The sequence below is a fragment of the Bos grunniens genome, chromosome 8 (assembly GCF_055505025.1).
Source record: "Bos grunniens cultivar Pamir isolate PY7600 chromosome 8, Bosgru_T2T1.0, whole genome shotgun sequence".
NCBI classification, from domain to species: Eukaryota; Metazoa; Chordata; class Mammalia; order Artiodactyla; family Bovidae; genus Bos; species Bos grunniens.
In genome coordinates, this window is record NC_141172.1 from 96,737,586 (window position 1) to 96,765,034 (window position 27,449).

At 43.0% G+C, this 27,449-nt stretch overlaps 1 protein-coding gene across 1 annotated transcript in view; it reads left to right on the top strand.

Moving 5' to 3' along the window:
- LOC147367745 (uncharacterized) overlaps positions 1–25,065 on the top strand; it is a 31,423-nt gene extending 6,358 nt beyond the window's left edge. The window contains exons 2-4 of the mRNA XM_086414129.1: positions 22,006–22,800; positions 23,438–23,556; positions 24,275–25,065. Of these exons, the coding sequence (XP_086270255.1) occupies positions 22,006–22,800; positions 23,438–23,556; positions 24,275–24,332 (972 nt within the window). The 3' untranslated portion in view covers positions 24,333–25,065. The remainder of the gene's footprint in view (positions 1–22,005; positions 22,801–23,437; positions 23,557–24,274) is intronic.
- The last annotated feature ends 2,384 nt before the right edge of the window (positions 25,066–27,449 follow it).

Below are 27,449 nucleotides of genomic sequence, written 5' to 3' on the forward strand. Positions count from 1 at the left end.
GCCAAATATCCAACAGGTGATATTAATATTTGTTTTGGGGCTCGCATCTCCAAACTGCAATTAGGGGCTTGGGCTTCTTGTTAGAGTTCAAATCTTAACTGACCATATGCCTTAAGGGGACAAGCTGTATAATCTCTGTGTCTTGGTGTCCTTATCTGTGAATTGGGAACAGGGACTTTCCTGACGCTCCAGTGGTTAAGATTCTGCGCTTCCACTGAAAGGGGCATAGGGTCAGTCCCTGGCCAGGGAACTAAGATCCCGCACGCCGTATTGTGACCAATAAATAATAAATGAAAATAGTGACTCCTTCGTAGGGGTGTGATTGTTAACAATGGTTAGAAATTACTTCACATTTTTGATGTGCCAGGCATTGTGCTAAGTCTTTTATATACATTGACTCATTTAATCTTCAAGCCCACAATGATCTCATTCCAAAGCGTATGATCCTAACCACAGCCATTGTATTAACTGCGGCGTGACTGTACATCATGTAAGCCTGGCACCAGTAAACACGCAGGAGTGGTAGCATTTCCCTTCGGCTTTAGGGATGCGGATCTGAGGACCACATAGATGAAAAAAATATTTTTAAATCACAAGGCCAGGAGACAGCAGAGCTGGAGCTTAGCACTGACTATTTCCTCCCCAAATCCAAAATATGCAGAGGAGACTGGTCGTCAGCCTGAGAGGTGGAGCTCTGAGCTGGACTTCAAAGAGAAGAGAGGAGATGGAAGAGGGGAAGATAGGTATTCCAGGTTTGATCTAAGTCCTAAAGACAGGAAGTAATGGCAAGTCATTGTTCTGGAAATGGAGCACAGAGGGATGGACTTCATAGGAGTTATAGGGGCAAGAGTTGAGAGTATTCTGGGCCAAGTCAGAACCTTACAACTGAGCAATCCACTTCTTGGTATATATACCCTAGATGAAGCCTGCTTGTGTACACCAGAAAATTTCCACACAGTGTTCATAGCAGCATTGGAAATAAGGGTCAACAACTGGAACAAGCATAATGTCCACTCACAAGTGAATGAATAACAATGATCATATATTAACACAAGGGGCATGAATGAGTTGTTGTTCTGTTGCTCAGTCACGTCCAACTATTTGTAACCCCATGGACTGCAGCACACCAGGCTTCCCTGTCCTTTACCAAGTCCATGTCCACTGAGTTTGCCATCCAACCATCCAACCATCTCATCCTCTGTTGCCCCCTTTTCCTCTTGCCTTCAATCTTTCCCAGTATCAGGGTCTTTTCCAATGAGTCAGTTCTTTGCATCAGGTGGCCAAAGTATTGGAGTCTCAGCTTCAGCATCAGTCCTTCCAAAAAATATTCAGGATTGATTTCCTTTAGGATTGACAGGTTTGATCTCCTTGCAGCCTAAGGGACTCTCAAGAGTCTTCACCAACACCACAGTTCAAAGGCATCAATCCTTCAGCACTCAACCTTCTTCATGGTCCAACTCTCACATCCATATATGACTACTGGAGTAAAGAAAGCACGCTGTGTAAAATTTGATGGAGTAGGACACCTTCTCATGAAAAGCAAACCAAAGAAAACAAAATAAACTAAGTAACAGACTATTTCTTATTCATTTGAAGTGAAGACATTAAAAAAACAAAGAGAATAAGAAATACAAAATTCAGTAGAAAGGCCATGAGAAGTCTGACGGTCTGCAAGACGGCACTAGGAAAGACTCACCCAGGGGGACACAGCAGCAGTAGAAATGCTCTGTTCTTGACTTGGGTATTCATTTTCAAACTGTATTTCATAATTTACATATATGGTGGATACATCTTTTGTATGCATTATATATTTTCTCCAAATACTAATCATAATTTTAATAAGAGCATACAGAAGTGCCTAACAGAAATGCTCAAATAATGAGATCTAAATTAGAGCCATACATAACTTTTGAGATGCAGGGTTTAAGGTATGTGGTCTTCTATGAGTATGGAATAGTCTTCTAATCTTTCATTCAACAACAGTATTCTGAGTCCCTACATTGTGCCAGGCATTTGGACATACAGAGTAACTGGTTCTTGGTCTAGAGTTGCTTAAAGACGTGGGAGAGTGTGAACCGTAGGGACCCACAGTCCTAGAATCAGGCCCTGGCTCTCCTGCGGCTCTGTTGATGGCCCCAAGGATGTGCTTCAGAGGAGGTCATGGCTGGGGGGGACGGAGCTGGTCCCATCATGGGCCTGGATGGCCTCCTCGGTGCAGGTCTCCCTTGGGCTCCCAGCCCAGGCAGAGGCCATCCCAGCATCAGGCATCATCACGGTCTGCCTTCCTGACTCTTCGCTGCATACAGGCTCTCACCCTCCTCCAACCCCAGGCCCAGGCTAGCACCTGGCCGGCAGTGTTTCCTGGCTGTTGGACTGTGCTCATGTTGACCCTGCATTTGCTGGTAGCTTAGATCATTGTGCAGAACACTTTGCTCCACCTGGGGTGATGCTGGAAAGCACCAGACGCAGCTCTAGCCTTAAGGTGGGTGCATGATTTAGCTGTGCCTTTCACTGCCAAGACTTCCCAGGTGGCGCACTAATAAAGAATCCACCTGCCAATGCAGGAGATGCAAGAGACGCAGGTTTGATCCCTGGGTCGGGAAGATCCCCTGGAGTAGGCAAAGGCTACCCACTTCAGTATTTCTGTCTGGAAAATTCCATGGACAGAGAAGCCTCTCGGGCTACCATCCATGGGGTCGCAAACAGCTGGACATGATTGAGCAACCGAGCACAGCACAATTGTTCACTGCTAATCTGCTGTTCTCCCCAAACCCTTAGGCTGTTCAAAATGCCTCTGGAAAATAAAAGACATTCTGTATTTTTTGTGAACCTTGTAAAAGATGATTAGTAAGGTAGTACTTCATTTGTTTCATCTTAAAACAATCTCTTTCTCATCTGCCTTGTAGGGAGCTCTGGCACCCCAGGATTTGCGGACTATATCTGGGAATCCTGGTGGTCCCCCAGGTGCAGTGAATCTACTGCCATCGCTGGGCATGGAATGGCTTATTCACAGCAGGTCCTCGCTGCTGGAAGAGATGCTCACTGAGGCCAGAGACCCATCCTGTGTCTCCCTGTTGCCAGGGCCTGGCTCACAAGAGCTGCTCAAGCAAGTGAAGTCGACTCTGTAGGGAAGAATCTCTTTCTGGATCTTGATCATGTGTCTCTCCTCTCAGACTTTCCCCTCCCAAGCTGTAGGATCATAGTCATCCTTTGTGAGCTCCTGGCTATATGCTGGATCTCAGAGAGACCTCAAAGCCGCCTTTGGTAATCAGGGTGTGTGCGTGTGTGCACGCATGTAGGTACCGATGCAGGAACGTGCAATCCGGTTCTTCTAGTTACACAGCATCATACTGAAAACCCCAGAGCACTGGCTGTCCTCATTTATGAGTTTAAAAATAACAACCCTTTCCATTCATTCAAAAGCCTTTTACGGATTCCAAAGTACTTCTGCAGCTGTTCACTCAGGGCGAAACTCCCAGTCACCTTGGGAAGTGGGTTTTACTCCCCGCTCCCACTTTACAGATGGGGACACTGAAGCTCAGAGAGGAAACTGATTTGGCCAAACGCAATAGATCCGGGCCTCCCAGCACCGAGTTCAGAGACTTCCGGGCACATAGTGACGGCCTGGAGACACCAGGTCCGGCTCCAGCGCCTCACGGCAGTGGTGCCCGTGCAGGGTGGATGTGCAGCTGAAGTCGAATTGCTCTCAAGTCCTGGCTTGTTACTAAAGTTTTGTTTTGGTCTGGAGCTCATTTCTCAGGACAGGCTAAACCCCAGACAGGAGCCTCACGGTAAAAAGAAGTGCTTTGTGCCTGCGGTTCAACGACTACGACTCCTTAGAGCCTCCGCTCCAGCCCGCGCCGCGCCAGGCAGTTTTACTCCAGAGTTCACCGAGCTGGGTGTCCCACCTCCTGGAATTCACAGAGGAAATGCTTGACCCAGCTTAGACTCGAGGAGTGGGTGGGGGTGAGAGAAGTTCCTGCAGGAGTGAAAGCCTGAGCTGTGTTTTCAAGGAGGGGTCCGCGTCAGCTGGGCAAGGGATGCCAAGGAAGAGGAGACAGGGAGGCCAGCTGGGGAGACGGGAGGGTCAGGCAGGAAAAAAGCATGAAGACAGAGAAAGGGCAAAAACATATTTCAGGTCAGTGTACATCACTTTCATGAATGGTACTTCCTCTGACTGCCACCTATACAATATTTAGATAATATTTTAATTGACTATTTCTTTGAATGCATTTGTTTTAAAGGGGTACACCACACTGACAGATGAATGAATAAAGAAGGTGTGGCATATACACACACATCACATACACACACACTGGAATATTACTCAGTCATAAAAAAGAATGAGTCTTCTTAATCTGTCCTAATAAAGAACTGTCCTGTATTTTTCCAGAATATAAAAAAGAAAAGAATGAGTCTTGCCATTTGTAGCAACACGGATTGACCTGGAGGGTATCATGCTAAGTGAAATAAGTCAAACAGAGAAAGACAAATACTGTATGTTTTCACTTATATGTGGAACCTAAAAAAACAAACCACAAATGAAACAGACTGATAGATACAGAAAACCAACTACTGGCTGCTGGGGACGGGAGGTGGGCTGGGGTGGGGTGAATGGTGGGGGATGGATGGAGTAGGTGAAGGGGATTGAGAGGTACAACTTACCAGATATAAAATAAATAAGTCACAGGGATGTCATATACAGCACAGGGTATATAGTCAATAATATTATAATAACTTTGTGTGGTGTATTGAGTCACCGTGTTGCACACTTGAAACTAATATAATATTGTAAGTCAAGTATGTATGTGTGCTAAGTTGCGTCAGTTGTGTCCGACTCTTTGCCACCTATGGACTGTAGCCTGCCAGGCTCTTTCATCCGTGGGACTCTCTGGGCAAGAATACTGGAATGGGTTGCCATGCCCTCCTTCAGGGGTTCTCCCCACCAAAGGATAGAACTTGCGTCTCCTACAGTGGTTCTTTACCAGGCAGGTTCTTTACTGCTAGCGCCACCTGGAAAGCCCAAGTCACCGTACCTCAATTTAAAAATGTAAACAATAAAAAAAAAAAAAGGATACACACTATTGTGGGGTTGCTTTTTAGGTTCTTTTTTTCTAATATACATTAAAATGAAAATCTAATGTTCAGGTGAAAAATGGTCATTCTCTTATCCTCCTGAAATCATCTGGCAGAATGAGTACCTACCACAATTGGCAAACGTGAACAAAGGCATGGCCGTAACAATGTGGGGTGTGGAGGAAACTCTGAAAGAGTGAGCCCAAGGCGGGAGGACTGTGATGTGAGATTGGAGGGCTGAACGGGGCCTGGATGTCAGAGGGCTTGTATGCTTGGCCAAGGAGCAGGACTGATTCTCAGAGTCAAGAATGGGCAACCACTGAAAGTCTGGGCTATGAGCAACTCACAAAACAGGGGGAAACCATCGCCCCCTTTTTGTGGCTCACCTTGTTCTTTGAAAGTCTTATTTTAAAGGGTTCCCACAAACCCCAATTATCAGGACGTTCTGAGATAGGTCTTTAAACACAGAATGAACCTTAGTGTCTGAAAACCATTTGGGGCAAGTCCTATAACCTCTCATTGGGTCTTCCCTGGTGGCTCAGATGGTAAAGAATCTGCCTGCAATGCAAGAGACCTGGGTTCCATCCCTGGGTTGGAAAGATCCCCTGGAGAAGAAAATGGCAACCCACTCCAGTATTCTTGCCTGGAAAATTCCATGGACAAAGGAGCTTGTCAAGCAACAGTCCATGGGGCCACAAAGAGTCAGATATGACTGAGCAACTAACACTTTCACTTTCACTATAACCTCTCATAGCCTCAAGCATTCTGTCTATACAATGGGTACATGCCAGGGTGCTCAGGCAGGCCCTAAAGGTTGCAGATCACAGACCCCTTGCCCATCTCCCTCTAGATCAGGTTTCTCAACCTTGGCCCTATTGACACTTTGGACCCAATAATTCTTTGCTATGAGGAGCTGTGAAATGTTCTGTCTCCCTAGTCTCTTCCCACTAGCTGCTGGTAGCCTCTTCTCAATTATGACAACAGCAACAGAAATCTCCAGACACTTCCAAATATCCCCTGGAGTAGGAGGATGTCACCCAGGTGACATCCTGGGTGTCAGGATGGTGGGCAGGTGCTGGTGGTCTCAGCAGTGTTGGCTGAAGATGGAGCCTGGCGAGCAGGAGGCTTCCTGTTGATAAGCCCACACTTCCTAGGTGGGGAAAGTCAAGTTTTTGCCATTGACCTTGTCACTGACAGAGTGACTCATGAATTTCCTACATCATATCTCCAGGGAAGGACACCCCAGGGGTCAGATGCTCCCAGGTGTGACCCCGGTTTCCCTGTGTGGGTCTGTCCTCCTGAGTCAGGCAGAGCACAGGAGGAAAATAGACCACTGGGCTTAGAGCAAGTGTGAGAACAATTAGAATGACGACCCAGCATGGCAATGGACTGACACAAACTTCCCAGGCCCTAGAACCTTGACATCCTCTTCTTTGACTCATAGGAATAGTTTTAGTAATAGCATCACTTGAGCATCTACTGTATACTACTGCACACACATCTAATCCTCACAATACTTTATCCCTATTTGATACACAAGGAAATTGAAACTCCTTGGGATTGGGGAATTTACACAACAGTGGGGCTATAAAGTAGAAGGCAACAAGTAAAAAGTGCAGACAGCAGGCCTAGCCTAAGTCCATCTCATTTCAAATCTCTTATTATTCCTCCTGTGTTGGGCTACAAGGGCTCCTTCCTGGTGATGCTGAGTGAAAAGATGGCACCTGTGAAATGGTGAAGGTTTGAAGGATCACAGTCATCAACTCCTTGACTGTTGCTTTGGGTACCAAAGCTTGAAGCCTCTTGCAGATAAACTGTAGAGTGCTGCCTCTGATATTTTTAGCTGTAAAAGAAAGCTCAGCAACAGTGAACCACACAAACTTATAACTTAGTGAATTATTTTAAAGCTGTGCATCTTTCAAAACTTCACCTGAATCAAAAAGAAGAACTTGGCCAGGAACCCCAGTTGCCTTCCACGAGCCTCATCCCATTCATCGCCCCAGGCCTCCCTCCAAAGTAACCACAATTCTTGATTTCTAGAGTGGTTACTTCCAGGAATTCCTTGACAGTCCAGTGGTTAAGACTCGTGTGCTCTTGCTGCCGAGGCTCCTGGTCAGGGAACAAACATCTCACAGGCTGGCCAAAAAACAAGAAAAAGATGTTATGATCCATACATGAGTTACTTCCTTGAATTTGTCATCCACTTAGGCATATCTAAACATTATAGAAGTTCTTTCTTAAAACTTGCTATATCTCTGAAGTCTATTTAATCTATGGGTTTCCCCTTCATCCTTTCCTTTCCATGCACTTTGTACATTGAAGATCGTGACAGGTTAACATGTAAAGTTTCTCCATCTGGATTTCGTTGGTTGCATGCTCTGGATGCAGCTCAGCATTTCTCTCTGTCGCCTAAATTCCCTGCAAAGTGACAATTGGACTCAAAGTCTTGATCAGCCACTGAGGTGATCCTTCTGGCAAGCCTATGGGTGTCACTGCATTCTTTCATCAGAGAACACACAATGTCTCATTTCCATTCCTTTTTAAAATTTAAATTTTACCTTATTATATATTGGAGTATAGTTTATTTGCAATGTTGAGTTAGTATCAGGTGTACAGCAAAGTGATTGTTTTATATATACACACACACACATATATATATCTCCTTTTTATTTCCAAGTTCTTTTCCCACATGGGTTGTTACAAGATATTGAGCAGAGTTCTCTATTCTTTTTTTGATGTTAGTAGACATTGATGCTAATGCCTAGATGTATTAATTCACTGGGGGTGGCAAAATGCTGATATTCTAATTCCAGCCTTTTGTTCTCCTATGTTAGTTGGCAGATCATAGAAGGAGACACTTTCCCTCATCTGTTATCTGGCTGCGCAGTGGTAGACTCATCTATTACATCTGATTATGGAGGGGGAGTAAGTGCCTTTTGATACAAGAGACGGATTTCTCTCAGCCTGTCTACAGATCTTCCTTGACTCACGATGGGGTTACGCCCCAACAAACCCACTATAAGTTGAAAATATCATAAGTTGAAAATGCATTTAATACTCTTAAACATCATAGATTTGCCTAGCCTACCTTAAACGTGCTAAGAACACTTCCACTACCCTACAGTTGGGCAAAATCACCTAACACAAAGCCTATTTTATAACAAAGTGTTGAATATATTATGTAATTTATTAAATGCTGTTGTTGTTTAGTCATTAAGTCATGTCTGACTCTTTTGCAACCCCATGGACTATACTCCACCAGGCTCCTCTGTCCATGGGATTTCCCAGGCAAGAGTACTGGAGTGGGTTGCCATGCCCTCCTCCAGGGAATCTTCTGGTTCCAGGGATCAAACCAGGGTCTCTTATGTCTCCTGCATTGGCAGGAGAGTTCTTTACTACTAGTGCTACCTGGAAAGATAGGATAGAAAATAGTAAATGTGGAAATAAACACTAGCCTACCCCTTTCCTCATATTTATGTGGTTTTCAAATATACCACTAATCCAACATCTAGGGGTTTCCTTTCAATTGCAGATTATCTGTGGAGTTCCTGCTAAAAGTTCACAAAGCCTGTTTTGTGGCTGAACTGGATTCCATGTGAATCCTTCTGTAGTGATGCCCTTATTGTATAGCTGTTTCTGCAGCCTCATACACGATCTTTTAAAACATATTTATTTATATATTTACTTGGCTGCATGTGGTCTTAGTTGTGGCCTGTGGGATCTAGTTCCCTGACCAGGGATCAAGCATGGGCCCCCAGCCATATGGAGCGTCGAGTCTTAGCCACGAGACCACCAAGGAAGCCTCCTTACACATCATTTAGATGCAAGATCTTCTCACGTTGGTGTGTACTGTGCCCTGGAAACACTAATTCCCACAGGGCTGGCCCATGCTGGCTCATGGTGGGAGAAGGGAGAAGAAAAGAGAAATGGATCATGAGACATGTGTCTCCAGACTCAAAGCCAGGGTCACTGACTGGGTGATATTGAACAAGCCATTTATTGTGTGAGCCCCTAGAGGTTCATTAAACCATACCTGAAGTACTTGTGACAGAAATAGAAGATATTACATAAACGCCCATCTGGTGATTGGCTTGAATAGTATTTGCATACTCCTCAAACCTCAGTATTTTATAATGAATTTGTATTTTCTGGGAAATCTTTACCCCAGAACCTCACCTATTTGCTTCAGAGCACTTGGGTTAGTTGGGAAAAGATTAACAAAATCTTCAGGTGTTCCTTGTCCCCTTACTAGATTTTGTTTGCTTTTGTTTTTCTTCCAGTTTTATTGAGATATAATTGACATACAGCACTGTATGTTTAAGTTGTACAGCATGATTTGACTTACATCATGAAATGATTATCACAATGAGTTTAGTGAACAATCATCCTCTTATACAGATACAAAAATAAATTTTTTCATATAAGTACAAATTTGAAGAAATAGAAAAAAATTTTTCTTCTTGTGTTGAGAACTCAAGATTTACTCTAACAACTTTCATAAATAACACACATATGTACCATGTTGTATCCCCTTTATTAGGTTTTTATTTTTTAATTTTTATCTGGAAATAATTTCCAACTTACAAAAGTTGTACACAAAAAAAGTACCAGTCAGCCTCATATACCCTTTACCCAGATTCATCTATTGTTAAGATTTTATTGTTTCAGATTAGGTTCCAAGCACGATGGCCTTTTACCCCTAAGTACTTCAGTGCATATTTCCTAAGACTAGGGACATCCAGCTCCATTCAGCTTCAGTGATCAAGTTCATATATTTACATACAGGACTGTGTCTGCTATACTGTACATATTTCAAGTTTTGTCGGTCAATTTATATTATATTTGGACTGTACTACTCGTCTCAAGGTGCCAGATTTGGTCTTTGGAAGTTGCAACTTGTCATAGTAAGGTTAATTTGGATTCTTTTCCACTTTCCGGGCAAGGAATTGGAATAGGATAGGAGAGAAACAAAGAATTTTTTGATGAGGTCCTTCCAACTGTAGCAGAGAACATGCTCAGCATGGTTAGAGACTTAGGCTGGTTCCTTTAATGATGTGTTTTGGGGTGGTCAGTGGGGCACTGAGGGCTAAAGATGAGGAGGGCTTGCCTTAGACTCTGAGGTCACAGGACCAGAGAGTACATGAGCTAGAGCCAGAAACCATCAAACGTCAGAGGCCTGAAGCATTTAACTCCAGCAATCTCTTCTTAGAGATGGCTTTACCAGCATTATTTAGTAACGGAACCTCAGCTTGCATTCATTCTCCCAACACCCAGGAAATTTGACCCAATTAATAACAATGATTAAGATAGCCAGCACTCATGGAATGCATGCTATGAGACAGACACTGCATTATCCCATTTAATTCTTATTAACAATCTTACGTTAATAAGCCCTATTGTCTTCCCCTTTTTACAGACGATGAAACTAAGGCTCAGCCAGGTTAAGTAACCCAACCAAGGCCCCATCCTCAGCCAGTAAATATGTCAGCACTTGAGTCTGTGCTTCCAGTGTTGAATTTCTTTAACCATGAGGAAGAGAGTGAGCACCGTGGGCTTTTGAAGGCCAATGTTTTGGAGGAGTTGCAGAGGGTCAGGTAGGGCTTCTCAAATATGCTCCTAAGTGCACTTCACAACAGCTGGGTGTGCACCAACACTCCCCACTGGTTGTCTCCTTTTTTTCCCTCTTCCTGCCCATATAGAAAAGCATGAACATAAGATTCAAAGTGCTTCGGTGACCACAGGTTCTATGGCTATTCTAAGAGGAGATTTGACCCAGGCCTGCCTTTTCCTCCCCCAAACTTCAAACTTTTTACTTTGTTTTGGGGTATAGCGGATTAACAACACTGTGGTGGTTTCAGGTGAATAGTGAAGGGACTCAGCCCTACGTGTATCTGTTTTCTCCCAAACGCCCCTCCCATCCAGGCTGGCACACGACAGTGAGCAGAGTCCCGTGTGCTGTACAGTAGGTCCTTGTTTTGCCACCTCTCTTTTTCATTCTGCTACCCAAGCAGGCAGACAATATGTGACCAGGCATAAAGGGACATCTTTACGATAATCAGCCTGCTTGGCGTTTTGCAAAGAAAGCCCAAACAACTACGTTGCCTGGACAAACCTGAAAGCCATGTGCCGGTTTCAACAGTATTTCTTAAATGGCAGAACAGGACGATGGTCCCTGCTGCAAACCCTGAAGTTTTCATATTATCTCACGTGTATCAGATCCCCTTTCTATTCAGTAGCTGCCTCCATCAGCAATAGTCAGCAGTGGGGGGCTAATTTTAGGAAGGAACACCCTTCTAGGTGTGGCCTAGGGTGTGGCACAGTAGCGAGAGGACTTGATTTGATCAGCGTGACAACGCGCTGAATCACCTTTCTCCTACACTGATGTCCTTAGTCATTCACCCATTCTTTCCAAATATGTACTAAGCACCCATTACATGTCAGGCACTGTTCTAGACGCTGATACAGCAATGAATCCAGGTAAGTCAAGTTTCTCTTGTGTTTGGGTTTGTGAAATGCCAGATTCACACGGTTGCAAAAGACAAATAGAGGTAAGAATGGTCGTGTCTCTAATTCTCCCATCTTCTCCATTCTAACATCAATAATTGAAGGATAGTGGAATAGAATCTGAGCCACAGTAACTGGAATGACTGGTGTAGGTTTGCCTACAGAATAGGAGAGCACATCCCACCTTCAGGAAAGTTCATGGTCTTTGGCACCAGGAAGTCCAGGGGTCCATATTTGCTTAAAATTCCCAGGGTGATTATGATATAAAGCAGAGACCAGAATCTCAGGCTTGTTAGGCTCCCTCAGCCTCAGTTTCCTGAGTTTTAGAACTGGAATAATACCTCCTTTCCAGGGACTTGTGAGAGTTAAATGATAGAAGACCTTCGATTTATATTAGTTTCTTTATTACTATTTTCCTCTGATAATGCTTTTTTAAACATTTTATTTTATTTTTGACATCCTGAGTCTTTATTGACGTGCTTGGGCTTTCTCTTGTTCCAGTGAGTGGGGCTACTCTCTAGTTGAGGTGCATGGGGCTTCTCACTGAGTGACTTCCCTGTTGTGGAGCACAGGCTCTGTAGCCCAAAGTTGGCAGATTATAAAAATTGGGAGATTATAAAAATTAGAGCAGAAATAAAGGGAACAGGGTATAAAAAAACAATAGAAGAGATCAACAAAACTAAGAGCTGATGTTTTGAAAAGATAAACAAAATTGACAAATCGACAAATCTTTAGCTAAACTAAGAAAAAAAAGAGAGAAGATTCAAAATTTTAAAAAATAGAAACAAAAAATAGACATAAAATAGACAATATTACATCTGATGACACAGAAATACAAAGGATCATGAGCAACTACTTGAACACGCCAATTAACTGGATAACCTGGAATAAATACACAAATTCCTTGAAACATACAGCCTACCAAGACTGACTCATGAAGAAATAGAAAATGTGAACAAATCAATAGTAACTAAGAAGACTGAAGCAGTAATCGAAAACCTCTTATAAAAGAAAAGCCCAGGACCAAATGGCTTCACTGGTGAATTCTACAAAATAGTAAAGGAATTAATGCCAATATTTCTCAAACACTTTCAAAAAAGTGAAAAAAAGGAGACACTCCCAAATTCATTGTTCAAGGCCAGGATTACTTTGATATCAAAGTCAGATAAGGACACAACAAGAAAAGAAAATTACAGGCCAGTATCCCTGACAAACATAGATGCAAAAATCCACACTGAAATAGTAGCAAACAAATCCAACAGCTTATTAAAAAGATCATACACTGTAATCAAGTGGAATTTATCCTTGGGATGTAAGAATGCTTCAATATATGCAAATCAATAAGTGTGATAAACCATATTAACAGAATGAGAGATTAAAGTATACAATCATTTTAACAGGTGTAAAAGCATTTAAAAAAATCAATACTTTTTCATGATAAAAATACTCAATAAACTACATATAGAAGGAATGTACCTCGACGTAACGAGAGACATATAAAACAAACCTACAGCTAACATCACACTTAACAGTGGAAAAACTGAAAGCTTTTCCTCCAAGATCAAAAGTAAGACAAGGATGCCCACTGTTTGTCATTTCTATTTAACATAGTACTTGGTGTCTTAATCAGAGCAATTAGGCAAAAAAGAAGAAACAAAAAAGGAATAAAAGTCATCCAAATATAAAAGGAAGAAGTAAAATGTCTCTTTGCAGATGACAGATTTCTATTCTATAAATAGAAATCCCTAAAAACTCCACTACAAAAACTGTTAGAGCTAATTAAGTAAGTTGCAGAGTAGAAAATCAACATACAAAAAAAGAAAAAAAGAAAATCAGCATACAAAAATCAACTGTGTTTTGTTCAGTAACAACAAACTATCTGAAAGAAAAATTAAGAAAACAATTTCCCTTACAATAGCATCAAAAAGAAAAAAAAACTAAAAATATTAAATTTTTAAAAAATACTTAAGAATTAATTTACAAAGAAGGTAAAAGACTTGTACACTGAAAACTATAAAACACTAATGAAAGAAGACAAAAAAGGAAAAAATGGAAAGAAATCCCATGTTTATAAATTGAAAGACTTCACTTCAGTCACTCGGTCATGTCCAACTCTTGGCAACCCCATGAACCACGCACACCAGGCCTCCCTGTCCATCACCAGCTCCCGGAGTCTGCCCAAACCCATGTCCATTGAGCCGGTGATGCCATCCAACCATCTCATCCTCTTTTGTCCCCCTCTCCTCCTGCCCTCAATCTTTCCCAGCATCAGGGTCTTTTCAAATGAGTCAGCTCTTTACATCAGGTGGCCAAAGTATTGGAGTATCAGCTTCAACATCAGTCCTTCCAGTGAACACCCAGGGCTGATCTCCTTTAGAATGGACTGGTTGGATCTCCTTGCAGTCCAAGGGACTCTCAAGAATCTTCTCCAACACCACAGTTCAAAAGCATCAATTCTTCGGTGCTCAGCTTTCTTTGTAGTCCAACTCTCACATCCATACATAACTACTGGAAAAACCATAGCCTTGACTAGACGGACCTTTGTTGACAAAGTAATGTCTCTGCTTTTTAATATGCTGTCTAGGTTGGTCATAACTTTCCTTCCAAGGAGTAAGCATCTTTTAATTTCATGGCTGCAGTCATCATCTGCAGTGACTTTGGAGGCCCCCCCCCAAAATAAAGTCAGCCACTGTTTCCCCTGTTTCCCCATCTATTTGCCAGGAAATAATGGGACTGGATGCCCTGATCTTAGTTTTCTGAATGTTGAGTTTTAAGCCAAATTTTCACTCTCTTCTTTCATTTTTATCAAGAGGCTCTTTAGTTCTTCTTCACTTTCTGCCATAAGGGTGGTGTCATCTGCATATCTGAGGTTATTGATATTTCTCCTAGCAATCTTGATTCCAGCTTGTGCTTCCTCCAGCCCAACGAATCTCATGATGTTCTCTGCATACAAATTAAATAAGCAGGGTGACAATATACAGCCTTGACATACTCCTTTTCCTATTTGGAGCTAGTCTGTTGTTCCATGTCCAGTTCTAACTGTTGCTTCCTGACCTGCATACAGATTTCTCAAGAGGCAGGTCAGGTGGTCCGGTATTCCCATCTCTTTCAGAATTTTCCACAGTTTATTGTGATCCACACAGTCAAAGGCTTTGGCATAGTCAATAAAGCAGAAATAGATGTTTTTCTGGAACTCTCGGTTTTTCCATGATCCAGCGTGGATGTTGGCAATTTGATCTCTGGTTCCTCTGCCTTTTCTAAAACCAGCTTGAACATTTAGAAGTTCACAGTTCACGTATTGCTGAAGCCTGGCTTGGGGAATTTTGAGCATTATTTTACTAGTGTGTGAGATGAGTGCAATTGTGCAGTAGTTTGAGCATTCTTTGGCATTGCTTTTCTTAGGGATTGGGATGAAAACTGACCTTTTCCAGTCCTGTGGACATTGAGTTTTCCAAATTAGCTGGCATATTGAGTGAAGCACTTTCACAGCATCATCTTTTAGCATTTGAAATAGCTCAACTGGAATTCCATCACCTCCACTAGCTTTTTTCATAGTGATGCTTCCTAAGGCCCACTTGACTTCACATTCCAGGATGTCTGGCTCTAGGTGAGTGATCACACCATCGTGATTATCTGGGTCGTGAAGATCTTTTTTGTACAGTTCTGTGTATTCTTGCCACCTCTTCTTAATATCTTCTGCTTCTGTTAGGTCCGTACCATTTCTGTCCTTTATCGAGCCCATCTTTGCATGAAATGTTCCCTTGGTATCTCTAATTTTCTTGAATAGATTTCTAGTCTTTCCCATTCTATTGTTGCCCTCTATTTCTTTGCATTGATCACTGAGGAAGGCTTTCTTATCTCTCTTTGCTATTCTTTGGAACTCTGCATTCAGATGTTTATATCTTTCCTTTTCTCTTTATATCTTTGCTTTTCACTTTCCTTCTTTTCACAGCTATTTGTAAGGCCTCCCCAGACAGCCATTTTGCTTTTTTGCATTTCTTTTTCTTGGGGATTGTCTTGATCCCTGTCTCTTGTACAAAGTCATGAACCTCCTTCCATAATTCATCAGGCACTCTATCAGATCTAGTCCCTTAAACCTATTTCTCACTTCCAGTGAATAATCATAAGGGATTTGATTTAGATCATACCTGAATGGTCCCACTTCATGGGAAATAGATGGGGAAACAGTGGAAACAGTGTCAGACTTTATTTTGGGGGCCTCCAAAATCACTGCAGATGGTGACTGCAGCCATGAAATTAAAAGATGCTTACTCCTTGGAAGGAAAGTTATGACCAACCTAGATAGTATATTCAAAAGCAGAGACATTACTTTGCCAACAAAGGTCCAGCTAGTCAAGGCTATGGTTTTTCCTGTGGTCATGTATGGATGTGAGAGTTGGACTGTGAAGAAAGCTGAGTGCCAAAGAATTGATGCTTTTGAACTGTGGTGTTGGAGAAGACTCTTGAGAGTCCCTTGGACTGCAAGGAGATCCAACCAGTCCATTCTGAAGGAGATCAGCCCTGGGATTTCTTTGGAGGGAATGATGCTGAAGCTGAAACTCCAGTACTTTGGCTACCTCATGCAAAGAGTTGACTCATTGAAAAGACTCTGATGCTGGGAGGGATTGGAGGCAAGAGAAGAAGGGGAAGACAGAGGATGAGATGGCTGGATGGCATCACTGACTTGATGGACGTGAGTCTCAGTGAACTCCGGGAGTTGGTGATGGACAGGGAGGCCTGGTGTGCTGCAATTCATGGAGTCGCAAAGAGTGGGACACTACTGAGTGACTGAACTGAACTGAACTGAATGGTCTAGTGGTTTTCCCCACTTTCTTCAATTTAAGTCTGAATTTGGCAATAAGGAGTTCATGATCTGAGCTACAGTATTGATTAAATTTCCATACTATTCAAAGTGATCTGCAGATTCAATGCTGTCCCCATCAAAATCCCAGTGGTGTTTTTAACAGAAATTTTTAAAAAATTCTAAAATTCAGTGGAACCACAAATACCCAGAATGGTAATCTTGAGAAAAACAGAGCTGGAGACATTATACCTTCTAATTTCAAAGTATAGTACAAAGGTATAATAACTAAAACTGTATGGAAGTGGCATTAAGGCAGACATATAGACCAACAGAATAAAACAGAGCCCAGAAATATATTTGTGCATATACAATTAGCTGATCTTCAACAAAGTTGCCAAGAATACACAATGGGGAAAGGACAGTTTTTTCAGCAAATGATGTTGGGAAAACTAATTTTGTGTTTTTGTTGTCATTGTTGTACAGTCACCAAGTTGTGTCTGAGTCTTTGTGACTCTGTGGACTGCAGCATGCCAGGCTTCCCTGTCCTTCGCTGTCTCCCAGAGTTTGCTCAAACTCCTGTCTATTGAGTAATAATGCCACCTGACCATCTCATCCTCTGTTGCCCCTTCTCCTCCTGCCCTCATTCTTTCCCAGCATCAGGCTCTTTTCCAGTGAGTCAGCTCTTCACATCGGGTGGCCAAAGAATTGGAGCTTCTGCTTCAGCATCAGTCCTTTTGCATATCAATATGCAAAATGAAACAGAGCCCCTATATTACACCATACACAAAAAATCAACTCAAAATGGACTAAAGACTTAAATGTAAGACCTGAAACCATAAACTCCTAGAAGAAAACATAGGGGGAAAGCTTCCTGACATTGGCCTTGGCAGTGATTTCTCGGGTATGACCTTAAAAGCTCAGGCAACAAGAGATACATGGTACTACATCATGATTACATCATTAAAAACTTCTGCACAATAAAGGAAATGGTCAACAGGGTGAAAAAGGAGAAAATATATTTATCTGATAAGGAGTAAACGTCCAAAATATACAAGGAACTCATAAAACCCAACAGCAAGAAAACCTAAATAGCCCAATTTTTTAAATGAGCAGAGGCCACTAGTTACATGAAAAAGCACTCAGCATCACTACTCAAACTTGATAAATACAAATGGGAATCACAATGAGGTATTACCTGACACTTGTTAGGATTGGCTATTATTTTTTAAAAAGATAATAAATGTTGGTAAGGATGTGAAGAAATCAGAACCCTTGTACATGATTGATGAGAATGTAAAATGGTACAATTAATAGGAAAACAGTACAGAGTTTCCTCAAAAAATTAAAAATAAAACTACCATATTAAAAAACAAACTACCATACGAGCCAAGCATCGCAGTTCTTGATATATATCTCAAAGAACTGAAATCAGGATTTTGAAGAGGTATCTACAGTCATGTTCACTGTAGCATTATTCACAGTGGTCAAGATATGGAAATAACCCCATGTCCATCAACAGGTGAATGGATAAAGAAAACATCAGTGGAATAATATTCAACCTTAAAAATAAAACGAAGGAAATCTCATCATTGGTGACAATATGGATGAACCTGGAGGACATTATGCTAAGTGAAGTAAGCCAGTCACAGGACAAGCACTACCTGATTCCACTTATATGAGGTGTCCAAATAGTCAAACTCATAGAAGCAGAAAACAGGGTGGTGGTTGCCAAGGGCTAGGGGAGGAGGAAAGAGGGAATCATTGCTCAGTGGGTATAAAATTTCAGTTATGCAAGATGAGTAAGTTCTAGAGATCTGTTATACAACACAGTGCCTATAATTAATAATACGGTGTCTCATACTTAAACATTTGTTAAGAGGGTAGATCTCATGTTTAGTGTTCTCATTACAACAACAAGCACACACACACGCACACACACACAAAGGGATACAAGGAAATCTCACGAGGTGGTGGATATGTTTCTTATTTTCACTGTGGAGGTGGAATCATGGGTGTATGCTTATGTCCAAACTCATCAAATTGTACACATTTAACAAATGCAGTTTTTCTGGTATACAAGTATGCCTCAATGAAGCTGAACAAGAAACAAACTCATAAAAAACTTGTTTTGTCCTCAAAGTACTTGAGATCCCTGATATACTTGTGGGCTAAACAAAATTCATCCTTTTGGAAGAGAGTGAAGGACGTCATTGCATATTAACTTTGAGATAAATACAAATAAAGACAGGAAGGCATAATTCTCCATGGAAAATGGAAATAGAGTGGAAGATGGGGGAATGCATTTGACATGATTGAGAAATCTCGTAAGCCAAAAAGCCAGTGAACACCTGGACAACCTTTAAGTTCCACTGTATACACAGACTGGTTAAAGTGAAGGCTCTTCAAAGGTTCTTTGAGGAGTTGCCCTGGGCTAGAAGGGAAATAACAAAGTTGCTTTGAATTAAATCTTTGAATTTGAATCATGGGTATGCTGTGAACCAGCAAACCTCTTCTCTTTTCAGAGCCTCGATTTCTTTGTCTAAAAATTTGACTAAAGCAACCTCTCTGGAAGAGCCTGCCTTGGGTTGAGGCGGGGGGAGGGGGGGGGGAGGGGGGGTGCGGTTCTCAGCAACTGCATCTCACCTGTGCTTCTCACCTGGCTGGCCTCATAAACCCAGGAATTAGCTATTGTGATTATGATAAGGTGACTATTGGATGCACTTCATATATGCATCCCTGCTACCCACCTGTGAAATACTGGATGCCAGAGACCACAGAATATCCTTTGAGTATGGCCAAACACAGAAATTGGCACACTGGAATTAGTCAGAAAATATTTCAATAGATTTAAAAAAAAAAAAACAAATATGACACAAACAAAATCTTCAATTTTGAACCGCCTAACACTTACCAGTTTGAAAAGTAAAGCCAGCTGCCCTGCTCCCAAGGATGACAAACCTTCTAATTTTTAGTTTGGTTTCTAAGTGTGACCATCACCTGATAGTAACTTATTTTTGCTTCCTGTGAGTCAGAAAGCAAAAGGCACTGTCCCCACACCACCGGGGTAACCTTTAAACAAATGGCCCCATAATGAATAGTTTTGGTAAAGTAACAGCTGTTGCATACCTTGTCATATTATGGGAAACTCTCTAATTTGGTTAGTGCTCTGTATTAATAAAACTCACATCCTAGCATTTCTAAAGAGTCTTTAACAACGCTTGTTCAGATGGCCAGTGAAAAAAGCCCCGTGTGTAATAGCCTGAGAGAGCAGTGTGGAGATGAGGCAGGACTCAGAGGCCAGTCTGTGGCATGGAAAGGAGCACTGAGTCAGCCATCTGCCTCAATGAGGCTCATCTGGAAAATGGGCTGTGGTGAGGATTACATGCATGTAGCGGACACACAAATGCCCCGAGACTGCCAAGGCCCGTTTAAGATTGGACGCTGTCTGTTTGTTTTCCCATTCAGAGTTTGTCCTAATCAAGAGCTAGAGAAGGGACAGGACCCCGAAGTTGCTGACATCCTATCACACACCCACAAAATCAACCACATATGAATTGCTGGCAGAAAATATGGTTACATAAATGCTCATTTAGGACTTTTAAATAATGTTCTACGCATCTCCCCCTATTGGGCTTCCCTGGTGACTCAGTGGTAAAGAACCTGCCTGCTAATGCAGGAGACACAGGACATACGGTTCAGTCTCTGAGGTGGGAAGATCCCCTGCAGAAGGAAATGGCAAACTGCTCCAATATCCTTGCTTGGAAAATCCCATGGACAGTGGAGTCTGGCAAGCTACAGTCCAAGGGGTAGAAAAAGAGTCAGTTATGACTTAGCGACTAGACAACAACAAACCCTCTGCCCTCAGATAAAAGACACACTGGTCATGAAAAACAAAACAAAAATATGAAGTCTCCATGTTGAATTTTATCTCGGCAAACTTTTGAAGTAAGTATCGCAGAACAGGTTTGAAAGAGGTAATACTAGGTTTTGAACTCTGGAGAGATCCATTACTCTTCCTATAAGCTAAGTACCAACTTCTAGAAAAAGGTCACCAGCAGCAAGTCACAGGACATGACATTTGACAAAGGCCAAGGACAGGGAGAAAGTTTGAATGGAAGCTTTCCCAAGTATAGAACTCAGCCAAGGGGAAAGCTCAGTTCAGTCCAACTAATATTCACTGGGCACCTGCCTTATGCTTGAAACAAATAAAAGTTAGTATTTACTAAATACTACTGTGTGCTTGGTGCTCTTATATACATGTATTCATAGACCCTCACACTCGTCACCCCAGAAGGTATTATTGCCTCAGTTTTAAAAGATAAGTTAACTGAGGTTCAGAGAGGTTGCGAGATAAAGACAGGAACTGGTAGAGCTGTTCTTGACAGCCAGGTTCTCTGACTATACATTCCATTACTTCAACATCAGGAGTGTGTGTTCTTACTATTTCCAACACTACTAATTTCCAGAAGGGATCCGAGGTGTCTGGGGGAGGGGACACCCCAGGGGAGGTGAAGTAGAAGGACCTCAGAGTTAAAGCCTCCTGCAGCCCAAGCTGTCCGGGTCAGACGGGGATAGAAGAGGTACAGAGTAAGGACTCAATAAATGGCACACTGACTGACAGCTAGGTGGGCGGGGCTTGCATTGAGCACCTCCCCTGTGTCAGGAGAGGGACCCTGGGCCTGCTGACTGCCAGTGTAAAGGGGAAAGGGGCTTGCTGCTGTGCCTGCTATGTGCTACCTATACAGGTGTTCTGGGACCTGCTGGCTGGGGGCCACATGGGTGGATGGGGACTTTCCTGAGCATCAACTATGTATCAGGAGCTCTGCATTTCTTGTCTTGCAACAACTCTGAGTTGGGGATGAGTATTCCTATTTTGCAATGAGAATATTAGTTCAAAGAGGGGATGGCTGAGTCCGCAGTTAGAGGTGGAGTCTAAGGCACAGGAAGGCAGGACTCCAGCTGGGTGCTTAGGTTCCTTTTCCACTTCAGAGGGGAGGCAGAAACCATCTCTCCCTGTCCTCCCCTCAGACCCACCATTGAAGAGCAGAGACTTCGGTGAGACCCCCTTCCAAAGCCTAGCCAGCTAATGATGATGGTGACGGTGGTGGTGGTGAGGGTCACCATTTAATGAGTACTTACTGTATACCCACATCCCATATACATATATTATACTATATAGTATATATATGGCTTCCCTAGTAGCTCAGCTGGTAAAAAATTCACCTGCAATGCAGAAGATCTGGGTTAGACTCCTGGGTCGGGAAGATCCGCTGAAGAAGGGATAGGCTACCCATTCCAGTATTCTTGGGCTTCCCTAGTGGCTCAGCTGGTAAAGAATCCGCCTGGGTTCGATCCCTGGGTTGGTAAGACCGCCTGGAGAAGGGAAAGGCTACCCATTCCAGTATTCTGGCCTGGAGAATGACAGAGGAGCCTGGCAGGCTACAGTCCATGGGGTCGCAGAGTCGGACATGACTGAGAGACTTTTACTTCACTTACTGTATACCGGGCACTTGACGGCGCATTCTCAACTATTTCATCAATTTGTCTGGGGTATTATACACATTAGCCAAAGGGAGGCAGACGTCCACAGCTCCAGGGGGCAAGAAGCCAGTAAGTGACAGAACCAGACTGAGAATCCGCCTCGAACTGACGGTAAATTTCGTAACACTGGGTCAACCTCCGCAGGGACGAAGAGGGACGCGTCTCGCACGCAGAGGTACGGCTCGGCACCCGTCCCTGAGGCCGCCAGCGGACCTCAGCCGAACCGGCCGGCTGGGGGCACTGCAGACCGCGCGCGGCACTGCGCCCGCCTCCAGCTCCCGGCGCCCCGGGGCCGCGGCACCCCGGTGCGCCGCTCTCGCCCCAGCCTTGGCCCCCGCTACCTCCCGGCCCCTAAGCACAGACCAACCTTCCCGCCGGGATGCAGAGAACGCCGATCCGGGCCCCAGAGACAACCCCCCGCGCCCTGCACGCTCTCACTTACACCTCCACTTCGGCACAGAAAAGTTTCAGGAACCGCGTCTTCCGGGGTAGACGCGGCAGGCTCGGCACGGGCCCCGCTGGGGTTCGGGGGATTTGGACTCCACTGGCTCCGATCATACGGAGGAGGGGAAACCCAGACCAAGAGCTGGGACTCCGGGAGTATCCCCGGCGCATTTGAATGTCGGGCCGCTGCTTCCCACCCCGCCCAAGCTGTCACCTTTCTCTCCCTCTGCCCTGAAGATTTCACTCCCCACCCAGCCTGCTCACCGAATTCTGACTTTGAACCGAAACGTGTTCAGGAGTATTTGAGGCCAGGCCACAGCCAGCAGGCGCTCTGGCCCTCGCCAAAGCAGCTGCAAGTGGGCATCACTGTACCTGGGCGAGGGAACCCCACAGAGGCGAGGTCATGTTTTCCAAAGTTATATCCAGGCGAGGTAAGAGGCATCCACTGACCTTGACCCTTCTCCGCGGTCACCTGGGATACGGGCATTTAAGGTGGGCAGTTTAACGAGGTGATAACTAAGTGAAAATGGCCTGGTAGCCTCTTGAATTTGAAGCACCAATTGAGGCTTTCTTTAGAAGGGGAATGTTATGAATAGGTTACTCTCAAGGAATTCTGTTACCAGTAATCACCCCTGAATTTAATTGGTCATTCTGCCTGTTAAAGGTCTTGCAGACCCCTCCAAGTTCTAAGAGGACAAGGAAAAGAATGTTTCTGAGATTTACAACTGGGAGGGAAATATCATGTTACTTTGCATTAGTTTATACATTAGCATACTTCTTGAATTGAATTTTCCACTTTCACTTTTTAATATCTTTCCAATTCCCAACTAGTCTCTGGAAATTTAAAAAAGGGTGGTGGGAGGGTTGGTGATGTGTATGCCACAGATGGAGATGGAAAAGCTGCCCAGAACATGTTGACATTTAAAAAAAAAAAAGTTAACATCCCCCCACACTTTAAAAGTATGATGTTAGGAATAGAGTTATGATAGGCAAAAGTTACTCGTAGAACATCTGTTCCTTCCAATGGGAGGATTTCTTTCCTGCCAACAATTTATGAATTTTATATAGGAGCTGGATTCTGTTTGGGGAAGGAGGAAGGAAGTGAGCCAAAGCAGCCCCCTCCTCTGCCCGGAATTCAGGGATACTGTGCTCCTGACTTGTCGATGGATCTTGAAGCTGCTGATGGGGTAAAAGTCCTCCTTCAGAAGAACAAGGCTGGGAATGGAAAAAAAGAAAAATTAAACAAATAACCACCGCTGGTTTTAAAGTGAATTGAACAGTACAAAAGAAGATCAAGGCCATGGGACTTGAAGACAAGACACTCCCTAATCCTTTTGAGAGGAGAAAGGAGAGTTTATTATTGGGATAAAACCTGCTCAACTCATATCAGCTCATTTCAGATGTTCCTTTCATTTTCTCGTTGTCCTGATAGGCAGTCTTCCATTCATCCCAAACACTTCAATCAGCCCCTTCCTCTGCAGTCTATTGTCCTTCCCTGTTGCTCAATTGAGCCTAGTGATTGGAAGGGTTATCTTTCTAAAACCACCAGAGGGATGCTCCTAGAAGTCATCAGGGTGAATAGGACACTAAATGGATTAGCAGTTGAAACATTAATGAGCCTTTTTTGACTCAAGGCAAGTTAACCTAAGTGGATTTCCAATGGTTTCCTCTTCTAGGAACTTTCTGTTCTTAAGGTGTATGTCCTGCATGGAGGAGATACTTTTGCATCTTCGAGTAAACCGATCTAGGTTCTTGTCCTTATGTGGAAACAGCTTCTTTATCTTTTAAAAAAAAATTATTTTTAATTGAAAGATAATTGCTTTATGATATTGTGTTGCTTTCTAACAAACATCAACATGAATCAGTCACAGAGATACATATGTTCTTTTCCTTTTTTCCTTATAGAATTTCGGAGGAAACATGGAAAAAAAAAAAAGAAAATCATCTAAGATCAAGAATCTAAATTAAAAAAAAAAAGAAGAAGAAGAAGAATATAAATTGTTTTTGTTTGACAGCAAGAGAGAGGGGAAAAAAAATCAACATTAAGGGTTTAGTACATTTGCTCCAGTCAACAAATATTTATTAAGCATTTACTGCATGCCAAGCAATTTGTTAGGCATTGTTACCCCCTCCTTCTACAGGGGAGCTAGACAATACATGTATCTAGTATATGATACACCTCAGCTAATGGTGCCCTGTGGAAAAATCCAGCACAATAAAAGATAAAAAATACCAGGGACAGAGTGGGAGGGTTCTCCCCTAGGCCAGGGAAGGTTGCTCCAAGGAATTGACATTTGAGTGGTCCTTCTAGAACTTTCCCAATGCAAATATATCCCAAAACACATAAATGTAGATATATTTTTATCAAGTTGGATTGTACTGTATAGGTGTCTCCCCCTCCAGCTAACTTCTCCTGAACATTCTTCTGTATCTAAAGAGCATATGGCTTGAGAACTTGGGACTGGGTGGAATCAAGTTTAATTCCAGCTTCACTCCTCACTGGTTTTGTGATTCTAGGCAAGTTCCCTAAACTTTCTTGGCCTCAGAGCCCTCATCCTTAAAATGAGATGAATAATTATGTCTGCCTAATAAGGGTTATTGAGGAGACCAAATGAGAAAAATACATGTCAAATACTGAGTATGAGGAGGGCATGTAGTAAACCTTAATAAATGTTTTTGTGTTGTTTAGTCACTAAGTTGTGTCTGCCTCTTTTGCGACCTCATGGACTGTAGCCCACCAGGCTACTCTGTTCATGAGATTTCCCAAGCAATAATACTGGAGTGAGTTGGCATTTCCTCCTCCAGAGGCTCTTCCCTACTAGCATCTCCTGCATTGGCAGGCGGATTCTTTACCCCGTACCACCCGGGAAGCCTAAGTTGCCCTAGGACTTCCTTAACCTACATTGTGCTGCTGGACAGAAAGATTTGGATGCAAATCTAGCTCAGATAATAAGAATGAGCTAAAGGAGAAAAATAAAACAAAACCAAACTCAACTGTAGGAAACGTGCCAAATCAGCCCGTTTTAAGTTTTTAAGAATTTTTAAAAATTTTGAAATATCTATTTGTTTATTTATTTATTTAGACTGTGCCGCATGTGAAATCTTACGGCATGTGAAATCTTAGTTCCCCAATCAGGGGTGGAACCTGTGCCTCCTTCAGTGGAAGCACGATATTAACCACTCGACCTCCAGGGAAGTTCCATCAGTACATTTTTTTAGGAGGGACTCTTTTTCTTTCTGCTGCTGCTAATGCTGAGTCATGCTCTCATATTAAAAATCTGCCCATTTGCCACCTACGCTTAAAGTTCAGGGACCTCTGGGTTTTGCCGAGCAGGTCAGTCGATGGCCTGATGTAGACTGAGGATGAGGGTCTAAACAGTCCTAGACGGGAATGAGATTCTACAGCAGCGTTAAATGTGGAAACTTGGGGGCCTTAGCTTCTTCAGGTGGGGGCTCCGCTTCTTCAGGTGACATGTTTCTTGGAACTCCCTCTGGCTCTGTCGGCCATGTGTTCCTTAAGTATTAACCAGCTCCCAGACTGTGCTCCCGTGCTCTGCAGAGCCTCCCCTGCTTCCGAGATCAGAAATGGCTCTATGAGTCATCCGTCCATGCCCCGAGGCACAGACCCAGATCTATTTTAGGTTGAGATCCCGGTTAGGGGAAAAGGGATTATCTTCAGATATTGGGAGCATTAGGAGAATGTTAGCAGAGCATTTTGGAAGATGGCGGTGAGAGTGTTTCCCATGGGACGTGGCTGAGAAATGTGGGCTCAAAGTACAACCCTCCAGCGTGCCACTCCTTTTGGCTGACTTCCTGTTGGGCATTCTCCATTCAGGGGGGGCCTTGGAGTGTATGATCTTCCGCACAAGACACTCTCTTAGGCTAGCCTCCAACTGGCCTAACTGTCAAATGCTAGTCTTTATTCTAACAGATTGAATACATGTGTCAAGTACTTTTGGAATCAGTGAATGAAATACCCAGGAAAAAAGCATGGCTTACTTACTTTTAATGATTTTATAGAAGCTGTGCGGGTGCTGCGATGCAGAAACGGACTGCCTTTTCTTGAGTCATTATCCAAACTGGAGCACAGAAGAATGTGGTGTATTTTTAATGGAATGACAGATAAGATTACTTGTGTCTATTAGAAAGAAGAGTAGATTAGGTTAGTCTTGTCCTTATAGCTTCCTGTACACCAAATTAACCCCTGTTTAGTTTTAAAAACTAACATATTCCACGGAGGTGAGGAACAGAAAAACCTCCAAGTGAAGTTAGCTTGAGTTTACCTGGGAGGTGGTGTGATGTGGCAGAAAAAGCCTCAGCTTAGGAATCAGGTAGATCTAACTTCCCATCACAGCTATGTGACCTTGGGTGAGTCACTTGCCTCCTCTGGGCCTTGGTCTTCTTTACTACAAAATGGGCATAATCATAAAACAGTAAACATCTAGCCAAGTCCTTGGCATACCATGGGTACTCCGTGAACGTGAATGCTTTCCATCTACCTCCAGCTCGCTCAACCAGCAACTCCAGGTTCCCAGGACCTTCCTCCAAACATGCAAGAAATGTTTTCTTGTGGTCAATGGCAAAGACCAAGGATGGAGAAACCAAAGAGTTAAAAAGAAAACAAACAAACAAATAAACCATGTCTCCTAAACCTAGCATCTAAGAAATTGTTCCTCCTCACGCAATTTCTGTTCCAAGTTCTGTGTGGCCAATCTGGGAACATTGTCAAAGCAAATGTTAGTTAAAAATTGTTTACCAAAGGACAGGTAGTTAAATATCACGTACAGCTGAGAATTTTGTTATCGCAAACCTACAATAATTTTTCTCAAACCTTTCTTTATAAAGGAGGACATTGGACGGAAGTGTTCAAATAGGTCCTGAGGTGGTCAGAGGATTTTTTTTTTCCTTTCTGTTCTTTTTGTAGATATACTGCCTCATCAGCCGTCTGTAGTGCTTTAGAAAGATTTTTAAAAAAAGCCCAGAGTGCCACACATTCTAATTAAGGAAATAATAAATGAAAATGTGTGCGTACCTATTCCTATGAGTTATTTATCAGTTGCTAAATAGATCACTGGCTCAG